At 39.4% G+C, this 26,301-nt stretch overlaps 1 protein-coding gene across 2 annotated transcripts in view; it reads right to left on the reverse strand.

Annotated features, from left to right (window-relative positions):
* HADHA (hydroxyacyl-CoA dehydrogenase trifunctional multienzyme complex subunit alpha) overlaps positions 1-26,301 on the reverse strand; it is a 53,800-nt gene that overhangs the window by 24,466 nt on the left and 3,033 nt on the right. Inside the window, exons 2-11 of one of the 2 annotated variants that reach the window (XM_004447547.5) lie at positions 23,109-23,150; positions 22,945-23,015; positions 21,614-21,747; positions 17,272-17,410; positions 15,473-15,592; positions 14,167-14,269; positions 4,230-4,352; positions 3,645-3,763; positions 1,260-1,316; positions 389-498 (exon numbers count right to left, since the gene is read on the reverse strand). In XM_004447547.5, the coding sequence (XP_004447604.1) occupies positions 389-498; positions 1,260-1,316; positions 3,645-3,763; positions 4,230-4,352; positions 14,167-14,269; positions 15,473-15,592; positions 17,272-17,410; positions 21,614-21,747; positions 22,945-23,015; positions 23,109-23,150 (1,018 nt within the window). The remainder of the gene's footprint in view (positions 1-388; positions 499-1,259; positions 1,317-3,644; positions 3,764-4,229; positions 4,353-14,166; positions 14,270-15,472; positions 15,593-17,271; positions 17,411-21,613; positions 21,748-22,944; positions 23,016-23,108; positions 23,151-26,301) is intronic. The other variant, XM_023588934.3, reaches the window with a different exon arrangement.

Here is a 26,301-nt window from a genome sequence, read left to right on the forward strand (position 1 = left end):
TACAGTGAGGCCTTATGTTTTTTCATGAGGAAGCAGTGTGAACACCCAGAGATGGTAACTCAAGTCACAGGGCTAGGTAGTATCATTAAACAGTACATACTTGTTTATTTTAGGAAGGGGACTTAAACCAGACTTCTAAGACAGCAAGACAAAAGCCTTCTTTAATATAGCAGCCACAAGAGGGGTTTAGAAAACATTCAGAATTGGCAGAATTTAAAATGCCACAAGGTACTTGGTAGGATTAAGGGATCTACTGTGGTGAGGAGAGAAGAGGTTTAGTGCAAGACTGAATTAAGATATTAATCTAGCCCTGTAGGTTTTCAAAGGCATCTATAAGCTATGCCACACTGTAAAAGTCACAAGGGCTTCCTAGGCAGGTTTAACTTACTTAACATCCTTCTGAGGTGCTCCAAATTTATTCTTCTTGCACAGGACCTGACCATGGTAAAGTCCCACCAAGGCCTTTGATTCTTTGGTCATTGCAAGGTCTCCAAATTGCTGAAAAGTAAAAAGGAACAAGAGAAGGTAGATCTTCCCAGCCTGGGTGACATGGACTGCCTCAGTTCAGGTCTCTCCGTGCAGCAGGGGGAACACTGAGAAGCCCTCGCTGCTCTGAGGGCAGGCGCCGGGGCTGCAGAAGCTCATGCCCTGCTCAGGTGCCTTTCCTTCTCTCTTCTTCATCTGTAGCACTTTGACTATTGCTTTGGAACAGGTTCTGGATATAAGAGTTCTCGGGTTCTCTACATTAAGAAGCTGTGGTAACCTTTTACCATAGCTTTCGTTTTCTAACTCACCAAAAAAGAGTCTGGGATTCAAAGACTCATCACTAGGTCCCAAAAAGGAACAGACTTTTCTACTAATAGTATTTATTTTATCACAACAAAACCAGCCCAACTGCAGGACAAAAAACTTCTCCCAGTGAGTTCATTTTGAAAGGATTGTAACTCTGCTCCTGCAATTTCTAGTTCTATCCTCATTATCATAAACACCTATTCTTAACATCCTGTTTTAACAGGGTCAAGATGCTCGGAGATTTTTAAAAAATAAGGGTAATTTCAAACATCTGCAGACTACTAGGGTCTTCTTAGCACCTACTGTTCACTCAGATTAATCCTAAGAAACAATAACTACTGAAAGAAAAAGAAAATATTTTATAGGATTTGGAAACTATCTCTTTTTTCAGCTTTATACACAGTATTAGATTTTTGATTCTTCTATAATATAATAAATAATTAAAAATTGCAAGGAAATAACTTTACCTGAGATTCAGAGAGATAGCCAGCCTCAATCCCTTGCTCAATTCCAGTCTTTACCACCTAAAAGACATATAGTACTTGTGTTGGAATAGATTGGCAAGATGTATAATAATGTTGAATAAAATGACAGTCGTCTTAGCCTTTAAAATGTAAGTCAAAAGTCTAGACTGCGGTGAAAAAGAAAAGAGGACTGAGTGCCTGGTTGCTGAAAACTGACTTAATTCTCCCAGTCTGGGCTACCGATAAGCCCAGCATAACTGTAAATTAGCATGAAAAGAAGAAAAGAACAAAGGTATTCTAAAGCTCAAACCCTATCTCCATATCCAACTCTGAATCCTCTTATTTGTCAGAGAAAAAGGGGTCATGACCCCTTTCTGAGTATAACATGCTTACCTTTTTCTCTTAACCACCTTCCCTCCTGCTTAAATTACTCCTCCAGCTTCCCTTCTGTTCTCCAAATGTAGGCAAATGCGCGCAAGGAGTGCCGTGCCATGCAGGGGTGTCCCCTGCGTAGGGGAGCCCCACGCACAAGGAGTGCGCCCCGTAAGGAGAGCCACCCAGCGCAAAAGAAAGTGCAGCCTGCCCAAGAATGGCGCTGCCCACACTTCCCGTGCCGCTGATGACAACACAAGCGAACAAAGAAACAAGATGCAGCAAACAGACACAGAGAATAGACAACCGGGGGGGGGGGGGGGGATTAAATAAATAAATAAATCTTTTTAAAAAAAAATAACATTTGGATAGCAATAGGAAATGTAAAAGATAAAGAAATGATCCTGCACTTAATCATCACAATTCATGTCAATTTAAGACAAATTTCAAAAAATGAATAGATGGACCTACATCCCTAACCCTGTCTTCTCTGTCCAAACTACTGTTGTTTGAATTTCTTACAAAACCAAAAGTCAATACATCTAAAATTTAATTCATCTTCTCTCTTTGGCAAGTATCTTACTACCTTTATATTTTCACTTTTACTACTTTATTTCAGGTTTCACTAGAACCTCAAGCCCAAATTACCAAAATAGCTTCCTAATCATTGGTCAAATTTGTCTCTTCATCTAATCCATTTTATGCACTACCATGAAAACAGCTCTCTATAATCTATATAGGACAAAGGTCAAATTTCTCAATTCAGTACTGATAATCTTCTAAAAATCTAGTTTTGATCTGCCTTTTTGCAGACATCTCATTATCCCTCTACGAAAACTGGTCTTGCATTTAGTTTCTTGAAGAAGCCTCACGTTTTCCTGTTTCTGTGACTTTGCTCAAATATATTTACCCTACCTGGCGATCCTTTCCCCTCACCTATTCTGAACACATTCTTCAGGGCTCAAGTCAAATCCCAGGAGGCTCTTCCTTAGCAATCTGGCTCACAGTGATTGTTTCCTCCTCTGAACATTTAGCAATATTCCCTCTATCCCAATTATCTGACAATTAATCCTGTGCTGCCTTATAATGTCTCTCATAACTGCTATCTGCCTTGCCACACATATGTGTCTAACCTCAGCCCACAAAAGCAAGGAGAGGACCACATTTCATATTTTATATACTGAGGTGTCTTCTACTCAAAAAATATTTGTTGACTGAACTATTCTCAATTTTGAAGCATTTGATCCTTTGGTGTTTTTTTGTTTTTTGTTTTTTTTGGTATTGGAACTGGGGATTGAACCTGGGACCTCTTATGTGGGAAGCTGGTTTTCAATGACTGAGCCACATCAGCTTCCGAGCTGGTTATTTTTTTCGTTTGTCTGCTTTTTGTTTTTGTTTTTAGGAGGCACCAGGGACTGAAACCGGGACGTCCCATCTGTGTGCTCAACTGCTCGAACTATATCTGCTCCCCCATGTGTTCATAATCTTGGACTTTCCAGACTGAAGAGTTCTAAGTTTCAATGTTCACCTTTACACAAAAATTTTTTCAACCCTGTGATCATTTTAACTATCTCCTTCTTGATCTCTTTCAGAACTTCCCCATATCCATTACAGCTTGTTTATAATTAGATCAATGTGAAGTCTATGAGACACTTTAGAAACTGATAATGGTTTTAACTAAGGACAGAATATGGCCATAAGTTTTGTTTCAACTATCTCTCAGTTAACACTCAACATCTCATTGGCCTTGTTCTACTGATGAGACTTAGGTTACTTTCCTGGCTTACAACTGAAAGTTATGAATCCATCAACCAATGGATATGTCTAGCACTAATTTTCCCCAAATATATCACTTTATATGAGCCCTCATAGCCTGCTACACTCTTCTCAAATTTTGGTAAGTATTTTAGTAGAATTAAGAGCTTTAATACTGACATACACATCACAGGAGATAGTTTCACTCTATACGAAGAGAAGAACCATGAGAAATGTGGGGAATATGGGGTAAAGACTCACATCAATTATTTTCAGTGGTGCAGGATAAAGGCCTTTGGTCTGCTTTCGTACTTTTTCTTCCACCTTTTTGTAAATTTGTTGCCTGACAAATGGAATAGTCATCGCAAACGACGTCAGTTCTGTAAGGTAAAATGCTTTCAGATGCTGACTGGAAAAAGCCTAGCCTCCCTTGTTGGTTTGTTCTGTAAACTTCATAAAATGCAATAATTCTAGCTATCTGAGAGAAGTGCCCTTTACTCTGGTACAGCTGATCTAAACTTCAACCTGAGCACTTCTTTAAGAATGATTTCATTACTTGATAAATATTAAAGCTGGATAACGGGCATATATGAGCATTTATTACACTATACTATTAGACTTTTGTATTAATGTTTAGAATTTTCCAAAATTTTATAAGAATTGTTTTAACTCACTAGCGTTAAAGCTTAGAACTTGACCCCAGAGTAGAGCTGTCATGCCCCTTACGGCTACCTTTCAGCTCAGAATAAATAATACATTTACCTTTTCCTCATTTCCAATCTTTAGCAAAAAAATTAAATTCCCAGGAAAGAAGCTTTGCTTTTGTTCTTTAAAAATGAGACTCACTTTCCATCAATCCCTTGTCTCTCTTGGGAGAAATCTTTTTATCAGCCAGTTCTTTGGCAAAAGTCACTGCAACTTCTTCTAGGTATTCAATTGTCCGTTCCTCTGGAGGTTTTACTCCTGGTCCTGCAAAAATGACAAGAGACTGGAATGATAACCAGGCCAAAACCTGGGCATGCCCAAGCCAAAGGCTCTAGCACCCACTTTCAGCATAGCTTTCCATTTCAAACTTGTGACTGGCAGTGGCTGATCAAGAACTACGGATTCAAGGAAGGGAAGTCACACTGAGCAACACGCAACAACAACCTCTAGGTAGAAAACAAGGTCTTAACCCATCTGTGTCTGGCTTCCACTTCTCAGTAGGTTATAGAGTATATCTCATGAGGGCCATACTCTTGCTGTAACATGGAAATAAATGAATACATTCCAGAAATCTCATTTTTAAAGGCACTGAGGAACTGTGGAAGCAACAAGAACTAGATGAACTAAAATTCCAGAGACAGAAGAGCCTCACCAATGTGAATTGATGATTGCTGCCATTTTCTTTCCTGGGCATGTACATGTGATACTTTTGGAAATGGGCCAGACTAGACTTTGCACAAAAAGAAGGGTGCTACTAGGGGAAAGTAAAACTATTGGAGCGTTTAGTGGTCATATATCAACAGATTAGAAGCTAGAAGAAACCAAATACAAGGCCAGTTTCCCCCATAGAAAATTCGTGGAGTTCTAAGGTGGTAGAGAAGACTGGAGGGGCTGGGCCAGAAAAGTAGAGTGAAATCTCTCACAGTGCATGATGTTTAGAACACACAGCACTGCTACAGAGGAGGAGATCCGCAACAAATATACAATGTATATGTAAAGGTATTTCCCAGATTCTGAATCTGCTTGAGGCAGGAGACTAAAGTGTTTCGCTCAAGAAATCTAAAGGGAAATGGACTTGGCCCTGTGGTTAGGGCGTCCGTCTACCACATGGGAGGTCCGCGGTTCAAACCCCGGGCCTCCTTGACCCGTGTGGAGCTGGCCCATGCGCAGTGCTGATGCGCGCAAGGAGTGCTGCCCCACGCACAAGGAGTGCTGCCCCACGCACAAGGAGTGCTGCCCCACGCGCAAGGAGTGCACCCGTAAGGAAAGCCGCCCAGCACGAAAGAAAGTGTAGCCTGCCCAGGAATGGTGCTGCCCACACTTCCCATGCCGCTGATGACAACAGAAGCGGACAAAGAAACAAGACGCAGCAAACAGACACAGAGAACAGACAACTGGGGGAGTGGAGGGAATTTAATAAATAAATTTTAAAAATCTAAAAAAAAAAAAACAAGAAATCTAAAGAGTAGAATAGAGGCGGCGGACTTGGCCCAGTGGTTAGGGCGTCTGTCTCCCACATGGGAGGTCCCCAGTTCAAACTCTGGGCCTCCTTGACCCGTGTGGTGCTGATGCGCGCAAGGAGTGCCCTGCCACACAGGGGTGTCCCCCGCGTAGGGGAGCCCCAAGCGCAAGGAGTGCGCCCCATAAGGAGAGCCGCCCAGCGTGAAAGAAAGTGCAGCCTGCCCAGGAATGGCGCCGCACACACAGAGAGCTGACACAACAACATGATGCAATAAAAGAAACACAGATTCCCATGCCACTGACAACAGAAGCAGACAAAGAAGACTCAGCAAATAGACACAGAGAACAGACAACTGGGGTGGGAGGGGAAGGGGAGAGAAATAAATATTTTTAAAAATAAGTGAATGAGAGAGAAAGGAAGAGAGAGTGTATGTATGTGTGTGTACGTGTATTTTAAAAAAAAAAAAAGACTAGAATTTAGAGGGCCGAGAAAACAGAACCACCAGGCTCTCAATCAAGTCTTGGAGTAGCCACAGTAGAGGAGGAGGTGGCTGAAATCAGAAAAGCAATCTTGTGCAATATTGAGGTGCTCAGGAGACAAAATCCCCATAAGGGAGTAGCCTGCAATAAATACAAAACCAATCTCCCCTTAAAAAAATCTGTCCTATTTTGAACCTGTGGGGTAAGGATGATAAAGAACTAAGTCCCAAATCTCTGAATGGCAAAAGTACAAAGGGCCCATGAAAGTCATGATGCAACTCTGCAGAGAGGCCAGAGTAACTGAATTTTGTGAGCTAGGATACTAGAGAGCAGTTACTACACAAAAAGAGTGCTAGAGAGTTACATAAGTTACATAAGGGTCCCCTCAAACTTTGGCTGAGTGTTGCTGTACATCTGAGGCTGGGGAAAGACCCACTGTTAAGGAGTAGGCTAAATACTTTCCAGGGTTAACACATAGGAAAGGAAGAAGAAAAAAGGAACAAACAGATGAGACAAATAGAAAATAAGTAGCATGGTTTATTTAAACCTAACTATATAGATACAGATATATACTGTGATGGTCCTTTGATCTTGGTTAAGTCCCCTAGATAATCTGCGTGGGTCTGATTTAATCAATTGAAATCCTTAAGAACAGAGCTAAGGTTTCCCTGAGGAAGAAAAAATTCCACCTCTGGACAGCAGCTTTCATCCACACCTGAGAGTTTCAACCTGCTCGTCCCGATGGCTGGCCACACAGATTTTGGAATTGCTTTGCCAGTCCCCACAATAGCATAAACCAATTCTTTGCAATAAATTTCCTAATATATGTCTCCTGCTAGTTCTGCTTCTGTTTGAATTCTGACTGGTCTATATACATTAAATGAAAAGGCCTAAACATTGCAATTAAAAGGCAGAGATTGTCAGGATGAATAATAATGATAATAATAATAATAAAGACCCAGTATAAATATAAAGATACAGATAGAGAAAAGGATACAAAAATATATACCTTGCAAACACTAAGCAGAAGAAAGCTGGAGTGGTTTTATTAATAGAATAAGAAATATCACCTGGGATAAAGATGAGCATTTCATAATAAAGGAGACAGTTTACCAAGAAGACAACATAACCCAATCCTAAATGTGTATGCATTTAATAAAAAAGCTTCAAAATACATGAAGCCCAAACCAAAAGAAATGTTTTGAGATTTTCTTTTTTAACGTAGGCACAGGGAACACTGACCAAGATAGCATATTTTGGGCCATAAAATGAATCTTAATAAATTTAAAATGATTAAAGTAAAACAAAGTATGATCTCTGATCACAGCATTAAACTAGGAATCAATAACAGAAAGAAATCTGAAACGAACTCAAATATTTGGAAATTAAGCAATATATTTCTAACTACACATGGATTGAAAAAAAAATCACAAGGGAAATTTTAAAATAATTTGACCTGCATGGAAACGAAAACCTAACTTATTAAAATATGCAGCTAGAGCAATGCTGAAATTTGTAGCTTTAAATGCTTTTATTAGAAAAGGCCTAAAATCAATGACCTAAGCTTCAATCTTAAGGAAGTAGAAAAGGAAGAACAAATTAAACCTAAAAGAAGCAGAAAGAAAGAAATCAATAAAATAGCAAACAGAAAAACCACAGAGAAAGTCAATGAAACCAAAAGCTTGTTCTTAGGAAAGATCAATACAATTGATAAATTTCTGGCCAGACTCATCGGGACAAAAATAGAGAAGACACTAGTTACCAAAACCAGAATGAAAGAAGAGACATTTTACAGAGTATAAACATATTAAAAGAACAATGAGGAAGTATTATAAACAACTTTATTCCAATAAATTTAAATGGACAAATTCTTTGAAAGACAAACTACTAAAGCTCACTCAAGAAATAGAGCACCTTTAATTAAGGAAATTTGAATTCACAGCTGAAAAAACCTTTCCAACAAAGAAAATTCCAAACCCATAAGATTTCACTGGTGAATTCTATCGAATATTTAAAGAAGAAATAATACCAAATCTACACAAAATCTTCTGGAAAATTGAAGAGGAGGGAATATTTCCCAACTCAATTATGAGGCTAGCAGTACCCTGTGTAGCAGTTTGATATTATTGATGACTTCCAAAAACAAACATTGGATTATGTTTATAAACTGATCTTTTTCTCTGGGCATATTAGATTATATTAGATTCATAGGTTTACTTGGTTAAGTAATTATGTAAACCTCTTGTGCCAGTAGGGCATTGAGTCCCCACCACTGACAGATAAAAGGCATGGCAAAGGACAGAGTTAGGGCTTTTAATGTTGGAGTTTTGACGCTGGAGTTTGATGCTGAAGCTGGAGCCCCAGGGAGAGACAGAGAGCGGTTTGCCTGATGGTCTACAGCTGACCTTGTGGAGAGGCAACACCTAGAGAGGCTCATCGTCTACACTGACCTTGTGGAGAAAACAGGAGCTGAGCCAAAAGGAACCCAGGAAGCCTGAACCCTGGCAGACGTCAGCGGCCATCTTGCTCCAACATGTGAAAATACTTTGGTGAGGGAAGTACCTTATGCTTATGGCCTGGTATCTGTAAGCTCCTATCCCAAATAAATACCCTTTATAAAAGCCAACCAATTTCTGGTATTTTGCATCAGCACCCCTTTGGCTGACTTATACAGAATTTGGTACCGAGGAGTGGGGAAGTGCTTTTGCAATTACTGAAATGCTGGAATGGTTTTATAAATGGGTAAGGGGTATTTTTTGGAGGAATTGTGAGACGCTTGAGGGAAAAGGCCTAGATCGCTTTGAAAAGACTGTTGCTAACATTATGGATGCTAAAGAGACTTTTTATGATGCCTTAAAAGTAAATGAGTAAACTATTTTTGGAAATTGGAGGAAAGGCGATCTGTGTTTTAAAGTTACAGAGAACTTAGCAAGATTAACTCCTCATGTTTTATGGAAGGCAGAATTTGAAAATGGTGACCCTGGGCATTTAGCTGAAGAAATTTCCAAAGTAAACCTGGAGAATGCAGTTTGGCTTCTGCTTGCAGCTTATAGCAAAATGCTAGACGAGGGAGAGACACTAAGGACTGAACTGTTGGGCACAAAGGAAACAGAAACTGATTCTGGAAATTCCAAGCCTCTGAAAATCAAGCTCTCAGATGAAAGTGCCCAATTGGAGGACTGAACTAAACTTGGAACTGGTAAATCAAGATTGAAGATGCAGTTATGTTGGAAAGACTTGTGGAAAGTCTTACTGTCTGATGGCTTGGACCCCTGCTTCCTGCACGCTAAACCAACAAGGTTTTTGAAAGAGCTGGATGAAAAAACCACTGTCAGCCTGGAATAAAAAGAACATGGAAAGGAGAGAATGAAGGAGAAACAGCTTTAAAAGGAAAACCATGGAAGCTGAGATCTGGAATTAGGACATCACCTTGGGCCAAAAGAAGAACCCTACCTATGGGTACAGAGACAGTGAGTTTGCCCCAGCAGTTGAAGAGGTGGATGTTCCAGTCTGATGTTCTGGGAGTTTTGCTGCCCCAGGGTACAGAGAGGGTGGAACACATTGCCTGAGGATTATGGTGGTTAAGGTCAGCACCCCACAGGTCTGAGGGGGTGGACCTGTCCCCCAAAGATTAGGGGAGGCCAGGCGGTCAACTCCTTGCTCTGAGAGGGTTGAGCCTGTATGTATGCCAAGGGTTAGGGGGAATGATGTCTTCACATCACTGTACTAGGGGGGTTAAGACTCTAATCCAAAGATTGCGTAAGGTGTGGCAATCACCCCAATACTCTTGGAGGGAGAGGTCTGGAGCTTGGTCAACACCCAGATTCTTGATGAGTATGGAACCAAGAAAATGGCTGTTGGGCAAGCATGTGGAAAGGGTGGGCCCCATTAGGCCCCAAGGAGAAGAAACCATTATCTTAAGAATGACTCTAAGACTGAAATCAAATGGAGGATGCCCTGCAAGTTTACTGAACTGTAGAGAACCCATGTGACTCATGTTTCCCTCCCAATTTCTCCTTATTGTAATGAAAATCTTTATCCTTTCTCTGTCCATTTGTATATTGCAAGTAAATGAATTGTTTTGTAAGTTTCAGAGGTCTATAGCAGATAGGACTTTGCCCCAGGACAAACTGCATTTCTTTAAATTGACTGTGGTATGATTTAGTACTTGCATTGTAGCTAACTTAAGGGTTTTTTTTTTCAATAGTGTCTTTTTGGAATTCAGAGGGTAGAGTGCAGCAGTTTGATATCATTGATGAATTCCAAAAAGAAACACTGGATTATGTTTGTAAACTGATCTTTTCCTTTAGCTGTCTAATACACCCTGATACCAACACAAAGCAAAAATATTGCAAGAAAAGAAATTATCCCTAAAACCTTTATCCCTCATGACCAGACACAAAAACCTGTAGCAAAATTTTAGCTGATTAAGTCAGCAATATACAAAACAAATAATACATCATGACCAAGTGTAGTTTATTCCACGAACGTAAAGCTGGTTCAATTGCAGAAAATTAATGATCATCTCAACAGATGAGGGGGATAAAAAGGCATTTGACATAATTCAACATCCATTCTTGGCAAACTATAAATAAAAGGGAACTTCCTCAAGTTAATAAAGGACATATCGACCTTCCTAATTAATGGTGAAACACTGAATGTTCTCCCTCCAAGATTAAGTTAACAATGTCTGCTTTAACCACTTCTACCCAATATTCTACTAAAGGTCTAAGCCATTATAGTAAGTCAAGAAAAAGAAGGAAATGGCACACAGACTGAAAGGAAGAAATCAAACTGTCTTTACTTGCAAACAATATGATTATCTATGTATAAAATTCTTAGGATTCTACAAAAAAGCTACCAGAACTAAAAATGAGTTTGGCAAAATCACAGCACATCATATAAGTTCAATGTACAAAAATCAACTACATTTCTATATACCAGCAACTAATAATGAGAAATTAAAATAAAAATTACAATGGCCTAAAACTATGAAATATTTATGTGTGTGAGATCTGTTCATTATAAGCTACAAAACCATGTTGAGAGAAATTAAAGAGGATCTTATTTAGAGCCATACCATGTTCATTGAAGGAAAGACTTAACTATTTTAAACATGTCAGTTCTCCCAAAACTGATATATTGATTCAAAGCAATTCCAAACAAAATCCTAGCAGGCTTTTGGTATATACTGATAAGCAGACTCTAAAATTTATATGTAAATGTAAAGGAACCAATTTTGTATGAGAAGAACTAGATTGGAGAACTTACACTATCTGATTTCGAGATTTAATATAAAACCACAGTAATCAAGAAACATAAGAAAAGACATTGGGAAGCAGACTTGGCCCAGTGGTTAGGGCATCCGTCTACCACATGGGAGGTCTGCGGTTCAAACCCCGGGCCTCCTTGACCCGTGTAGAGCTGGCCCATGCGCAGTGCTGATGCGTGCAAGGAGTGCTGTGCCACGCAGGGGTGTCTCCCGCATAGGGGAGCCCCATGCGCAAGGAGTGCACCCCATAAGGAGAGCCGCCCAGTGCAAAAGAAAGTGCAGCCTGCCCAGGAATGGCGCCACACACACGGAGAGCTGACACAACAAGATGGCGCAACAAAAAGAAACACAGATTCCCATGCCACTGACAACAACAGACGCGGACAAAGAAGAACATGCAGCAAATAGACACAGAGAACAGACAACAGGGGCAGGGGGAGGGGAGAGAAATAAATAAATAAATAAATCTTAAAAAAAAAAAAGACAAGACATAGATATTTGGAAAGAGGAAATCCAAGTACTGACTCCTAGGTGCCAAGGTAATTCAATAGTGACAGAACGGTCTTTTCAACAAGTGGTGTTGGAGCAATTGGATAGTCCTATGCAACAAACAAAACAAAAAATTCTCAATCCTTACCTCACATCACATACAAAAATTAATTTGAAATGGAGCACAAATCAAAATGTAAGAGCTGAAACTACAAAACTTCCAGAAGAAAAATGTAGGAGAAAATACATGTGCTCTTAGATTAGAAAAAGATTCCTTATATACAACACCAATAGCATTATCCATAAAAGAGAAAAGTAATAAATTGGACCATTAAAATTAAGAACCTTTGCTCTTTGAGAATGTAAAGACTAAATAGAGACTGGAAAAAAATACTTGCAAATTACATATCTGATGAAGGATTTGTCTGCCCAATATAGAAAGAATTCTCAAAACTCAAATAAGAAAATGAACAATCCAATCCAACAAAATGGATATTTACCCAAAAGTAATGAAACAAATGTCTACATATAGACTTGTAGATGAATGTTCATTGGAGCTTTACCCAGAATAGCCCTGTATCAGTCAAAGGGGTGCTGATGCAAAACACCAGAAATTGGTTGGTTTTTATAAAGAGTATTTATTTGGGGTAGGAGCTTACAGATACCACACCATAAAGCATAAGTTACTTCCCTCACCAAAGTCCAGTTTCACGTGTTGGAACAAGATGGTGCCAACATCTGCAAGGGTTCAGGCTTCCTGGGTTCCTCCCTTCCTGGGGCTGGCTTCTCTTTCCTCTGTGTACTCACTTTCTGGTGCTCCAGCTTAAGGCTTCAGCATCAAACTCCAACATCAAAAATCCTCAACCCTGGCCTTTGCCATGCCTTTTATCTGTGAGTCCCAACCCATCAAGGGGTGGGAACTCAATGCCCTAATGATGTGGCCCAATCAAAGCCCTAATCGGGAAACGGACTTTGGCCCAGTGGTTAGGGCGTCCGTCTACCATATGGGAGGTCCACGGTTCAAACCCCGGGCCTCCTTGACCCGTGTGGAGCTGGCCATGCGCAGTGCTGATGCACGCAAGGAGTGCCGTGCCACGCAAGGGTGTCCCCCGCGTGGGGGAGCCCCCACGCGCAAGGAGTGCGCCCGTGAGGAAAGCCGCCCAGCGTGAAAAGAAAGTGCAGCCTGCCCAGGAATGGCGCCACCCACACTTCCTGTGCCGCTGACGACAACAGAAGCGGACAAAGAAACAAAAGCAGACAAAGAAACAAGATGCAGCAAATAGACACCAAGAACAGACAACCAGGGGAGGGGGGGAAATTAAATAAATAAATAAATCTTAAAAAAAAAAAAAAAAAAAAAAGCCCTAATCATAACTTAATCATAGCCAGGTACAAACCAAATTACAAACATAATCCAATATCTATTTTTGGAATTCATAACCATATCAAACTGCTATAAGTCCTAAACCGGAAGTAAATCAAATGTCCATTATTTGGTGGATGGATAAGCATATTATGACATAGCTACACAAAGGAATAACAGTAATAAGGAACAAACTTCTAACATATGCAACAACACAGATGAATCTCAAGCATTATGCTAAATGAAGATGCAAAAAGCTACATAATGGAAATGTTCTACCTTATGATAATGTTGGTATTTATACAACTATATACATTGCTCAAAACTCAAACTGTACATTTAAAATTGGTATATTTATTATGTAAATGACATCACAATAATGATGATTTTTAAAAATGCAAAAGGGTAATGAACATGATTCTGATGTAAAACACAAATTCAGATCATGTTGAGAATAATTTATTTTTAAGATTTATTTTTTATTTCTCTCCCCTTCCCCACCCTCCCCAGTTGTCTGCTCTCAGTGTCCATTCGCTGTGTGTTCTTCTGTGTCTGCTTATATTATTGTCAGTGGCACCGGGAATCTGTGTCTCTTTTGGTTGCGTCATCTTGCTGCAGCAGCTCTGTGTGTGTGCAGCGCCACTCCTAGGCAGACTGCACTTTTTTTTGCACTGGGTGGCTCTCCTTATGGGGTATACTCCTTGTGTGTGGGGCTCCCTTACACGGGTAACACCCCTGTGTGGCAGGGCACTCCTTGCGCACATCAGCACTGCGCGTGGGCCTGCTCATCACATGGGTCAGGAGGCCCTGGGTTCAAACCCGACCTCCAATGTGGTAGGTGGATGCCCTATCCGTTCAGCCAAATCCGCTTCTCGAGAATAATTTATTTTAGAAAGTGTCATTTCCTAAATGGATGACTCATTTCTTAGAGTTCAAGTTTCACTCTATGCAATATTCTAGAGATGAACTCAAGAAAATAACTTTATATAGCCCAATTCTGAGCTAACACTTACCCAAGGGTTCCACCAATTGGTCAACTAGTCCCATTTTCTTTGCTCTGTCTGCACGAATATTTCTACCAGTCAGCATCATGTCAAAAGCAGCAGGCATACCCACCTAGCAAGCAAGGATCAGAGTATAGAGAAAAAATCAGAGTAATAGCTACAGTTTATAAGTAATTAAAATGAGCAAATTAAATTTTGATACAAGTCAAACCAGATTTTTATGCTATATATCAGTAAATTACATTTTATACAATGATACATTTATAAGTAAGTTTTGGGATTAGAAATCTCCAGCTGAAGCTAAAATGTCTTTACCTCTTCATTTAACTCAATGAGTAGCACTCTTGTCTTAAAGAACTGCTAAGGTGGAAAATTATATTGATATGTTTCCTAAAATCAAAAATTTGTCATTCTGAGTTTCCTATCATTTATATAATATTTAAAATTTCTGCATAAGTATATTACTAATGGGAGACTCTGAGACACCTAAAACTTGTGACAATACCTTTAGACAGAATTTTAAGCTTAATGAAAATTGAACTCAACAAGGGTTTCTCATGTGGGTTATTAGAGAAATGGCTACCAAGATTCAAATACTAACTAGAGCTAAAAAAAAACTTCAGCAAATATTTCCTACATATATAGGCTTATTAATTCCCTCAATGAACTCTCTTGACATTCCAATGAAAGAAGGCAAACAATTTATTATCAGAAAATTAACACCATAAACATTACTAATTTTCTATGCCCATTTTTATCAACTTCCCTCCAGAGTTATTTCTGTTGAACCTCATTTTCATTGAAGAACCTACAGCACTAGAAGTTATGAGGTTCAGTGGGCCCTCAAGCATTATATTAAGATTGTTCTGTAGCTTCCAAATATGACTGTCCTCCCCTTCTCCTTAAGAATTCAAAAGACTGACGGGCTTCTTTTGGCTCCATATAAAACAGCAATGGGATCACCCCAATCAGATAATGGGTAAAAGGGTCTGTTTCGTATATTTATCGTGAACTATGGTCCATAGATTTGAAAAACTGGTAAGATGGTACTGTGCAGAGAAGGAACAAATTAAACCATAAGCTTGAGAAAGGCAAGACATGTATCTTACTTATCTTTATCCTTCTTCAGCATCTAATAAAGGACCTAGATCAATAATTTTGTGGAATTTAAGAAACAAAAAAATACCAGGAATTTGTCAATGATCCTATATACTTACATATTATTTGGTTTCCAAATTCTACAATGACTACCCATACTATGCACAAGAAATAGATCTAAAGTGGCATACATTTCAAAAAGGGGTCTTAAACTCACCATTTTGGGAAGCCTTTGTGTACCTCCTGCTCCTGGTAATATCCCCAGCAGAACTTCAGGGGTACCTAATACTGTTTTTCTATCTTTTGTTGCTATTCTGTATTGGCATGAAATGGCAAGCTTCAAACAAATGAAAGAAAATAAAAATGTCAGAAAATGTAACTTTATAACATTTTAGGACTTGTGAAGATCCAAAGATTACTTATGAAGCAGAAATGTGTCTTTAGGCTGGCATTTGATGCTTTCCACAGTTTACCTTTTTCGTCTTATTTCACACTTTCCCCCTAAATTATTAACCTTTTTTGGTATTGCAGGTCTCCTTAAAAATCCGATGAAAGCTATGGAAGCATATGCAATTTTATCTGGGTCCCAGGTTAAGAAGCCTTGTGTCCTATAGACACTTTTTATTCTAAACAGGCTGGTCTATTTATGGTGTTCTAACAGGCTTTGCTTATCCTTGCCTTTGCTTTCATAATGTCAGATGTGGAATGCTGTCCATCTTTTAAGGCCAGGCACAGGTTCCCTTAATTTTGCTGGTTAGCAGTCAGAAAAATTTGTGCCTCAGCTTCAATATTGGTTCTTGCTGGAATTTCTAGTTGACTGGCTTCCCCTGAGGAGTTTGGACTATGAACTTTGACATCAACTTTGTTTGAGTTTCCAGCCTGCATGTGGCCCTGCAGAATTTGGACTTGTCAGCCTCCGTGGTCATGTGAGCCATTTCCTTGTAGTCAATCTCTTAATACCCATACATACACATTATAATATATATAATTACATTATATATACACAGTATATACATACATACAAATCCCATCAGTTCTGTTTCTCTGGAAAACCTTAATACTTTAATTAATGTATGTGAACACGTCTTGTATAGAGTCATGTATTAGGGTTCTTGAGGGAAACAGAAACGACACAAATTTATTATGAGATGTATTATAGGAAGTGGCTCACATGACTATGAGGATCGACAAATCTGAATTCTGTAGGGCAGGCCGTAAGTTGGTACTCTGATGAAGGTTTTGATGAATTCCTCAGGAGAAGCTTATTGGCTGAAGTAAAGAGAGAAATTCTTCTTTCTGACTGCTAAAATCAGTTCTCCCTTTAAGGCTTCAACTGATTGAATCTTCTCTCATTGCTGAAGACAATCTCCTTTGTTAACTGTAGATGTAGTCAGCTATAGATGAAATCAAATGACTAATGATTTAAACCCATGAAATACCCTCACAGTAACAATTAGGACAGTATTTGCTTGACCAAACAAGTGGACACCATAACTTGGCCAAGCTAACACATGAAATTAACCATCATAGAGCCTAACACATGATAAATGCTTAATAAATATTACTTTCTTTCCCCCTTTCCTTTTTACATGTTTCTATCAAGTGAGCATCTCTTCTCTCAAATCTTATATAATTTCTCATCTTTACTATTCACAAAATACTTAAACATATATTATGTTCTATGTGTCCCAACTAGACTTAAGTAGCTCAGGAGCATGATCACTTCTGAATATTTGCCCTGCAAACGTAAACCAGGTTTTTAATAACTGAAAGGGACTGGAGAGATCTAGCAAGACCGTCTCAATTTATAAATGAAAATATGCTTCAGACACGATGGTTCACTTGCTCTGTGCCATACAGGTAGTTAGTGACAGAATAAAGATTAAAACTTATCCAGAGGTTTGACAACTAAAAAGAAAGTTGAATCCCTTCTGAGTACTTTTCTCAAGTGAAAGAATATCTACCTAAAGGTTTACTGCTGATGAATCCCATCATTGACTTTGGAATAATATATACCTCAAGTCCTCCTCCCAAGCAGGATCCACTGATGGCAGCCACAATAGGTTTTGGGGACTTCTCAAGTTTCTCAAACATTTTCTGTCCTTCCTGCGATAAATATGTTACTTCTTGCGGGGTCTTGCAAGCAGCTATCATGCTGAAGTATTCATGAAAAGTAGAAAACAGAAAAAAGTAAAGATGAAACTACAGCCTACTTTGTTGAATTACTCATCCACTATATATCATCTATCAATATTTGGAATTGATATTTAGAAGTTTAAGGATGATTTTGCCTCAAATATGAATAAGCACTAATATCAGCAACATCACTGCTATAAAGAGTCTTAATGTGGGAAGCAGATGTGGTTCAACTTATAGAGCGTCTGTCTACTATATGGAGGGTCCAGGTTCGATTCCCAGGGCCTCCTTACCTATGTGGTAAGCTGGCCCACGCACAGTGCTGCCATGCGCAAGGAGTGCTGTGCTGCGTAGGGGTGCCCCACATGCAATATGTGCGCCCTGCAAGGAGAGCTGCCCACATGAAAAAAGTGCAGCCCGCCCAGGAGTGGAGCTGCACACACCAAGAGCTGATAAAGCAAGATGATGCAACAAAAAAGAGACACAGTTTCCCAGTGCTGTAGGATAATGCAAGTGGATGCAGAAGAACACATAGTGAATGGACACAGAGAGCACACAATGGGGGGAAGGGGAAAGAAAGAAATAAAATAAAATCTTAAAAAAGTCTTAACATTTCTGGATCCAGAGAACATAAAACAAGTGTTCCAAAATTTATTTTTGCTGTTCTAATAAATCTATTACAAAACTATTTGCCTGAGAAAATTATCTTCTGGTAAATATTATCTTTATCAGATTAAACATTTTCACTATCAGGTATTTATTCGTTTAACAGCAATCAAAATAACAGCAAAAAATAATGTAAACATAAGCTCTAAAACTCTAAAGTTCTTAGACGAAAACAAGGATAAATCTTTATGACCTCAGATTTGGCAGTGGATTCTTAGATTTGACATCAAAAGCATGAACAATAAAAGAAAAAAACTGACAAACTGTATGACATCAAAATGAAAAACTTTCATATGTAGAAGGACACTATCAAGAATGTGAAGACAACCTACATTGTGGGAAAAAGTATTTGGAAATCATGTATCTGATAAGTGTTCAATATCCAGAATATTTTATAAAGAACTCTCATAACAAAAAGACAGATAACCCAATTAAAAAATGGGCAAAGGACTTTGAATAGACTTTTCTCCAAAGAAAATATACCAATAAGCACATTAAACTCAACATCATTAGCCATTAGTGAAATGCAAATCAAAACCACAACAATATACCACCACTTCACATCCACACCGTTTTTTGCAATTAAAAAAAAAACAGAAAATAAGTGTTAGTGAGAATGTGGAAAAACCGGAACCCTTATACGTTGCAGGTGGAAATTAAAAATGGTGTAGCTGCTGTGGAAAACAGTTTGTTGCGTTCTTCCAAAAGTTAAGCATGACATTGGGAAGTGGATTTGGCCCAATGGTTAGAGCATCCGCCTACCACATGGGTGGTCCACGGTTCAAACCCTGGGCCTCCTTGACCCATGTGGAGCTGGCCCACGTGCAATGCTGATGTGCACAAGGGGTGCCCTGCCACACAGGGGTGTCCCCTGCGTAGGGGAGCCCCACGCACAAGGAGTGTGCCCCATAAGGAGAGCCGCCCAGTGTGAAAAAAGTGCAGCTTGCCCAGGAATGACGCCGTACACACGGAGAGCTGACGCAGCAAGATGATCCAACAAAAACGAGACACAGATTCTGGGTGCCGCTGACAAGAATACAAGCGGACACAAAAGAACACACAGCGAATGGACACAGAGAGCAGACAACTGGGGGGGGGGGAAGAGAAATAAATAAAAAATAAATCTTTAAAAAAACAAACAAACAAAACACATGACATTATCCCTCTTAGGTATATATACCCAAGAGAAATGAAAGCATATGTCTACACAGAAACTTGTATATGAATGTTTACAGCAGCATTATTCATAATAGTCAAAAGGTGCAAAAAACCTAAACGTCCCTCAATGGATGAATGGATAAACAAATTATGGTATATCCATAAAATGGCTATTATTTGGTAATAAAAAGGAATGAAGTACTGATACAAGCTACAATTTGGGTGAACCTTGAAAACATTACGCTAAGTGAAAGAAGCCAGACATAAAAGGTGACATGTGGTATGATTCCTGTTACAAGATATATCCAGAAGAGACAAATCCATAGAAACAGAAAACAGATTAAAGGTTACCAGGGAATGTGAGGGGAGGGGACAATGAAGAATGATTACTTATTGAATATAGGGTGTTTTCATGAGGTGATGAGGTTTTGAAATTACAGACAGAACTGGTGGGTTGCACAACATCTGCAAATACACCAAATGCCACTGAATTTTACATTTTTAAATGGTTAATTGTACTTTAAGTGATTTAAAAAAAATGACAGCCCCCCCAAAAAAGTTTTCAATTTGTTTAAGGGGCTCTACTTAAAACTTTAAATATATCATTTCATGACTGAAAGAATTTTGTACAATAATATTGTATTCAATGTCCCTTAATTTCAGTTTGCTTCATTTACTACTTAATTTTGTTTCTGAACACATTTAAGGTTTAGATTTTGTACCTTTGACCAAGGATCACAAATATTTTGTCATTTTATAAATGGGGAGTTGCTCAGCTCACCTTACAGAAGCTACATGAGTTTTCCTAAGGACACAGGTAACCACTGCTAGGGTGCTAGTGTCTTGCTAGGTTCAAATAACTGTGAAGCAGCAGCAAAATAAACATGAACTAACCAGAATCTATTAATTTCTAATCACTGCACATAAACAAGAAAAGACACCCAATGTGGATCCAAGTTTTAAAAAACATGAGTACTAAAAACATTAGTACAAACTACTAAGCCCATAATGCTGGCTATCATTGCCTAAAGCAAAAAGAATAAAATGACCAATACCCATATTTTGACAGAATTAACAACTGTTAACATTTTAACCTGTTAAACTAACAATGGATGTCACTTCCCCTCCTTAAACACTGTTAGTCTGTGAGCACCACCTCCAGTCCTACCTACTTCATTTCCCCCAACGCAACCACTTTTATCCTTCCAGACCAACCATATATATTTACATCTGTAAATATACTTTATGAAACATTTTGCAACTTGCTTTTTTTTACCTTAAGGTTACATTGAGATCTACTGTTATGTTGTGGATTAGTCAATTCCTTTTAATGTTTTGCAGTGTTTTATCATGTGAATATTCTATATTTTACTTAACCATTTCCCTACTGACTAACAATTAGTTTGCTTTAACTTCATTATTTTAAAATACACTAGACTTGGGAAGTGGATTTGGCTCAACTGATAAAGAGTGTCCGCCTACCACATGGGAGGTCCAGGGTTCAAACCCAGGGTCTCCTTGAGCCCGTTTGGTGAGCTGGCCCACGCGCAGTGCTGATGTGTGCAAGGAGTGCCGTGCCACGCAGGGGTGTCCCCCGCATAGGGGAGTCCCATGCACAAGGAGTGCGCCCCATAAGGAGAGCCGTCCAGGTGGGGAAAAAAAAGCGCAGCCTGCCCAGGAGTGGCGCTGTACACATGGAGAGCTGTCACAGCAAGATGATGCAACAAAAAGAGACATAGATTCCTGATGCCACTGACAAGAATCCAAGTGGACACAGAAGAACACGCAGCAAATGGACACAGAGAGCAGACAACCAGGAGGGGAGGGGGGGAACAGGAAAAAAAAAAACCCTAGACTGAACATCCTTGGATATGAGTCCTTATGAACAAAGGAAGAGATTTTTTTTAGTTTATTACCTACCTACAAGAGTATATCATATGATATGTGCAGCACTGTCAATTTTACTAAATGCTGCCAAATAACTCTCCAAAGCGCCTGTAACAATTGGCATTCCTACTAGTAATATATTACTTTTCTCATTTCTCCAAGTTCTTGCTAAACACGTAGTATTTTCAGACTTTTAAATGTTTGTTAGTCTGATGGGTAAATGTCATCTCATTGTTAATTTAATTTGAGAGTACTTTTTATGCTATTGACATATTCTGCTTAAGTTCCTCCTTGAACTGATTTCAAATTCTTTAAGGAAAGATTATATGTACCACCTGGTTTAAGCACCAAGTCCCTCTATTTTATCAACTTTATTATACTCATGAAAACAGCAACAACAACAAAAAACTTTCAGGGAATTTTTTTCTACCTTCTTAAGGAGGAATTATTAAGCCTAAGAAATATACTACTGGCCAAGATAAAAGATGGCTTCAAATTTCCTAAAACTTACTTGATATCAGCACCTGCAATAAAGCAGCCTGGCTTTGATGAGATCAGGACAGCACTTCTGATTTGATCACTAGCCCAGATTTCATTCATTACTTCTAAGAACTCTGACTGCAGTTCTTTATTCAGTGTATTTACCTGTCAAAGGGAAATACATACAAATCTAAATGTTTAAATTCAAAGTACCAGATGTATGTATCATCATCAAATGCCATTTTGATAGGAAATATGTTTATCCAGCAAAAACAGACTGTTAGAAGCACGGAAAGAGAGGCAGAGAAAAAGCAAAAAACCCAGCATCTTTCTGTTCAGGCAGCTTTCGCCAGCTATAAGTACCCCTCCCTTGAAAACTAGGACAAGCCAAAGGAGGAATTCAGGGTCATATTCAAGAGTTTGAATCATATGCAGGCCATAAATAATCTGAAAATGTTTACTGGCATGGAAAACACATTGTATAACAAGGGGGAAAAAGGAACCAAAATTAGACATACCGTGTGATCTTAACTTTATAAAAATTACTTGTTGAAACTGGATTAAGTATTAAAATTGGGTTTGAATTATGAATGATTTTCTTCTTTATAATTTTTTTGTGGTTTTAACATTTCCCACCATAGGCCTGTATTATTTCTGTGTTCAGGAAAAATGCTCAACTAAAAAAAAAAATCTGAAAAATAAAAAACAACTTATGTTTCAATCAGTGGATGCTAGATTTACTTGAGTAAAATGGAATGACTCTTATTTTCCTTAATTTGTAAGAGGTGTCAATTGCTTCCATCTAGGTCATCTTTTTATTTACCTAGGCCTCTAGTTACAAGATTTCTGAGGTATCAAATCTTTGTGCCAATTTTAGATGGGAGAAAATCACAAGTCCCTGCAACAAAGCTCTTCTTGGCAAAAGACTGTACTAATACTGCATGCTTTCCAGAAGCTGCCAAAAACAAACGAAGTTCCACTTTCAAAAGAACTTGACTTTCAGTATGTGAACTGCATTGAGTCAATCAGATCCTTCAGGAAGCTTAAGAGCCAACTTTCCACATTTAACCCAGCCAATTTACTATGAATAACCACGAGGTCAGACACATAATAAAGAAAGCAGACTTTGTAACTTCTATAAGATGGGAAGGCAAGTTGTGATTCTTATAAACACAGCTTGTTCCTCTGCTACAGAATTCTGACTTCCTTGGACAATCTGTTAAACCCTAACTAGTTCAATGGTCCAACCTGTAAGTCCATATAAGATTATTACTAGATAGGTGGATTTCTTTCTTTCCCTTTGAGGACTGGATTCATTAATGTAGTTAGTAAAACTAAACTGCAGCAGGTTAAATGAGGTACCTTTGAGTTGGGTGAGTTAATTCGGACAACTGCCACATCCCCTTTGACTCCATAGTTAATATGGGTTCTGGCTAGAAAGAGAAGGAAAATTTATTTGTAAACGTGTTTATTGCCAACTAAATCTAAAAACCCTTATAAGCATGTCAAAAAGAAATTAGACTTACCCATCGAAGCAGGGGATCCTGTAAAGTCACGGCAAACATAACCTGTAAGAAAATGGTATTTTAAAATTATTTTGCAGGGAAGCGGATGTGGCTCAAGTGATAAGGCATCTGCCTACCACACGGGAGGACCCAGTTTCAATCCCTGAGGCCTCCTGATGAAAAAGAAGAGAAAGTGTGCTTGTGCAGCTAGTCAGTGCCCGCGTGGTGAGCCGAATGCCTCTGTGGCCAAGTACCCACATGGTGAGCCTAGAGTCCACATGAGTACCTATGTGGAGAGTTGAGTGCCCGCATGGCAAGCTGAGTGCCCATGTGACTGCCCGTGTGGTAAGCCAATTCCTGCCCACACAGCAAGCCAGGGACCATGCAGTGAGCCAAGGACCTGCGCGGTGAGCCAAGGACCCACGCAATGAGCCAGCGCCCGCGCAAGTAAGTCATGCAGTCATATGATGACAACACAAAAGAGAAACAAAGGGGAGAGTCAAGGTGAAGCACAGCAGAAACTAGGAACCGAGGTGGCACAATTAACAGGGAACCTCTCTCCACATCAGAGGTCCCCAGGAGCAAATCCTGGTGAATTCTAGAGGAGAAAGATAAGAAGGGGAAACAAAAAGAGAATAGATACAGAAAACCACACAGCGAATGGACACAGCAAAAACAGCAGGGTAGGGGGAGGAAAAGAAAAACTTATTTTGCAAAGTAGAATTTCTACAGCACCTGTAATATGTAACAATAGAATTTACTAAAAAATAAAGATCAGAACAATGCGTTCTAGGCCATTATTGTCACCACTACCATATCTTTTTCATTTCAACTGTAAGGTCAACACAATTATTTCGATACTAAGTGTGGTAGGCAAAATAATGCCCTCTCCATCCTCGCAAAGATGTCCAAGTCCTAGTTCCAGGAATGTGTAAACATATTAGCCTACATGGCAAAGGGGAATTAGTTAAGTTGTGGGTGGAATTAAGGATGTTAATCAGCTGACCTTAATATAGGGAGATTATCCTGTATTATCCAGGTGGGCCCAATGTACACACAAAGGGCAAAGGGGAAGGCAGAAGGAAACCAGAACGAAGGCAGTGTGAGAAGGACTCCGCCCAGTGTTGCCAGCCTTGAAGGAGGATGCCAAGAATGAGCCAAAGACTGCAGGCAGCCTCTAGAAGCTAGAAAAGGCAAGGAAATGGATTCTCCCCTCCAGCATCCAGAAGGAATGTGATTCTGTGACACTCTGACTTTAGCCCAGTGGAACCCACATCAGATTTCTATCTTATAGGACTGTAAGATAATAAACTTGTATTCTTTAAGATACTAAGTCTGTGGGCATTTTTTTTTTTTTACAGCAGCAATAGGAAAACGAATATACCAGGCAGTAAGTAACCTACAAAGCAATCTATAATGTCAGGTCCAAATGTATTCCAGATACATCCCAACTATCTTCTCCAGCCACATCCTCTGGTATTTTTCTGGAGAAGAACTTTACAGTGTTATCAAAAATAAAATCAAGGAGGCAGCGGACTTGGCCCAGTGGTTAGGGCATCCATCTACCACATGGGAGGTCCATGGTTCAAACCCCGGGCCTCCTTGACCCATGTGCAGCTGGCCCATGCGCAGTGCTGATGAATGCAAGGAGTACCCTGCCATACAGGGGTGTCCCCCGCGTAGGGGAGCCCCATGTGCAAGGAGTGCGCCCCATAAGGAGAGCCGCCCAGCGTGAAAGAAAGTGCAGCCTGCCCAAGAATGGTGCTGCACACACGGAGAGCTGACACAACAAGATGACTCAACAAAAAGAAACACAGATTACTGTGCCGCTGACAACAGAAGCGGACAAAGAAGATGCAGCAAATAGATACGGAGAACAGACAACTAAGATGGGGGAGGAAGGGGAAATAAGTAAATCTTAAGAAAAAATAAAATCAAAGAGCAATAAAGGCTATTATTAAGGAAACATTCTCTGCTTCACTTTATTTTAAAGTTAGGAATATACACAACTATCCATCAACTAAAGTTGCTCAAAGTGTAGGTTATAGCATTAAAACTCCCCTATAAACACCTTATCTGCTATCTATTTCTAAGAGTAGGACCAATAAAATCAGAATGAGGTTAAAGCAGAAGTTAAAGTAATTTCAGTCTCATAGTTCTAATTATAAAACCTGAAATAAAAACAAACAAAAAAAACCCCCCAAAAAACCTGAAATACCTGCAAAACTAACTGGCAATCCCTGACCAGGCATGAAACACTGTACACCAGGCTCTACACGCTTACGCCAGCTCTTGTCTCTCCTAGCCGTTCTGACTGGCTTGCTGTGGGTCCAATCCTTAGAAGCACTGGGCTTTTACAAGGGTCAAGAAGAATAGAGAGAAAACGTTTTAAAGTGGGGTCATGCACAAGCATTTCTAGCTGAAAAAGTCTACACTCCTACTCCTTGTACAACAAAGACCAGCTGCTCTCCTTCCCTTTTCTCTCTTCACTGCTTCGGGCTCACTGGCAGTGCAGGAAAGAGATAATCAGCATAAACTACACAAGAGAAGCCCAGAAGAGGGTCTCAGAATCTGGATTCTGGGTAGAAGATAAGGAATACGGGGGAATTCTAGTGCCCACCTAACATAAGAGAGTGAGTAGGAGCAGTTTTGTTTCTTGCGATTACTTAAAAAAAGGGGGAAAAAAAGTTAAAATTCCTAGCAATCTTTCAGTAGCTAGGCTTTTCCATGAGTCTGTGACTAACTGTCTTTCTCCATGCCTATTCTCCATTTCCAAATCCCCTTCCTTCATCTAGTTCAGAATTTGGGAGATGTCAAACAAGGGTCTAAGACTTTGCCCTAGCATGTACTATAATACAAGATGGAAATAAAATCAAACCACATTGGTCACTTAATGTATATTCTAAATGCAATTTTAAACAGCAATATCAACTCTACTCAAAATACTTTTTATGTGATTTAGAAACAAATCTTGGAGCCAGACTCAGTTCCAAGTTGAGTGTGGCCTTCTATTTGGTCAGGAGATAAGGACCTTTCTGAAGCTAGGAACTATTACATGTGGCCAAAGCAGAACCAAATAAACTATCAATATATCCAGTTGGATAGGGATTCCCAGAGTAGGAGCAAGGAATTACTCTAGAACCCAGCTGGGCATAAGAAGCAGCCAGGGAGGTTCAAAATACATTCCATAAATTCCTGGGCCCTAAACTAGAAC

The sequence above is a fragment of the Dasypus novemcinctus genome, chromosome 25 (genome assembly GCF_030445035.2).
Source record: "Dasypus novemcinctus isolate mDasNov1 chromosome 25, mDasNov1.1.hap2, whole genome shotgun sequence".
NCBI lineage: Eukaryota > Metazoa > Chordata > Mammalia > Cingulata > Dasypodidae > Dasypus > Dasypus novemcinctus.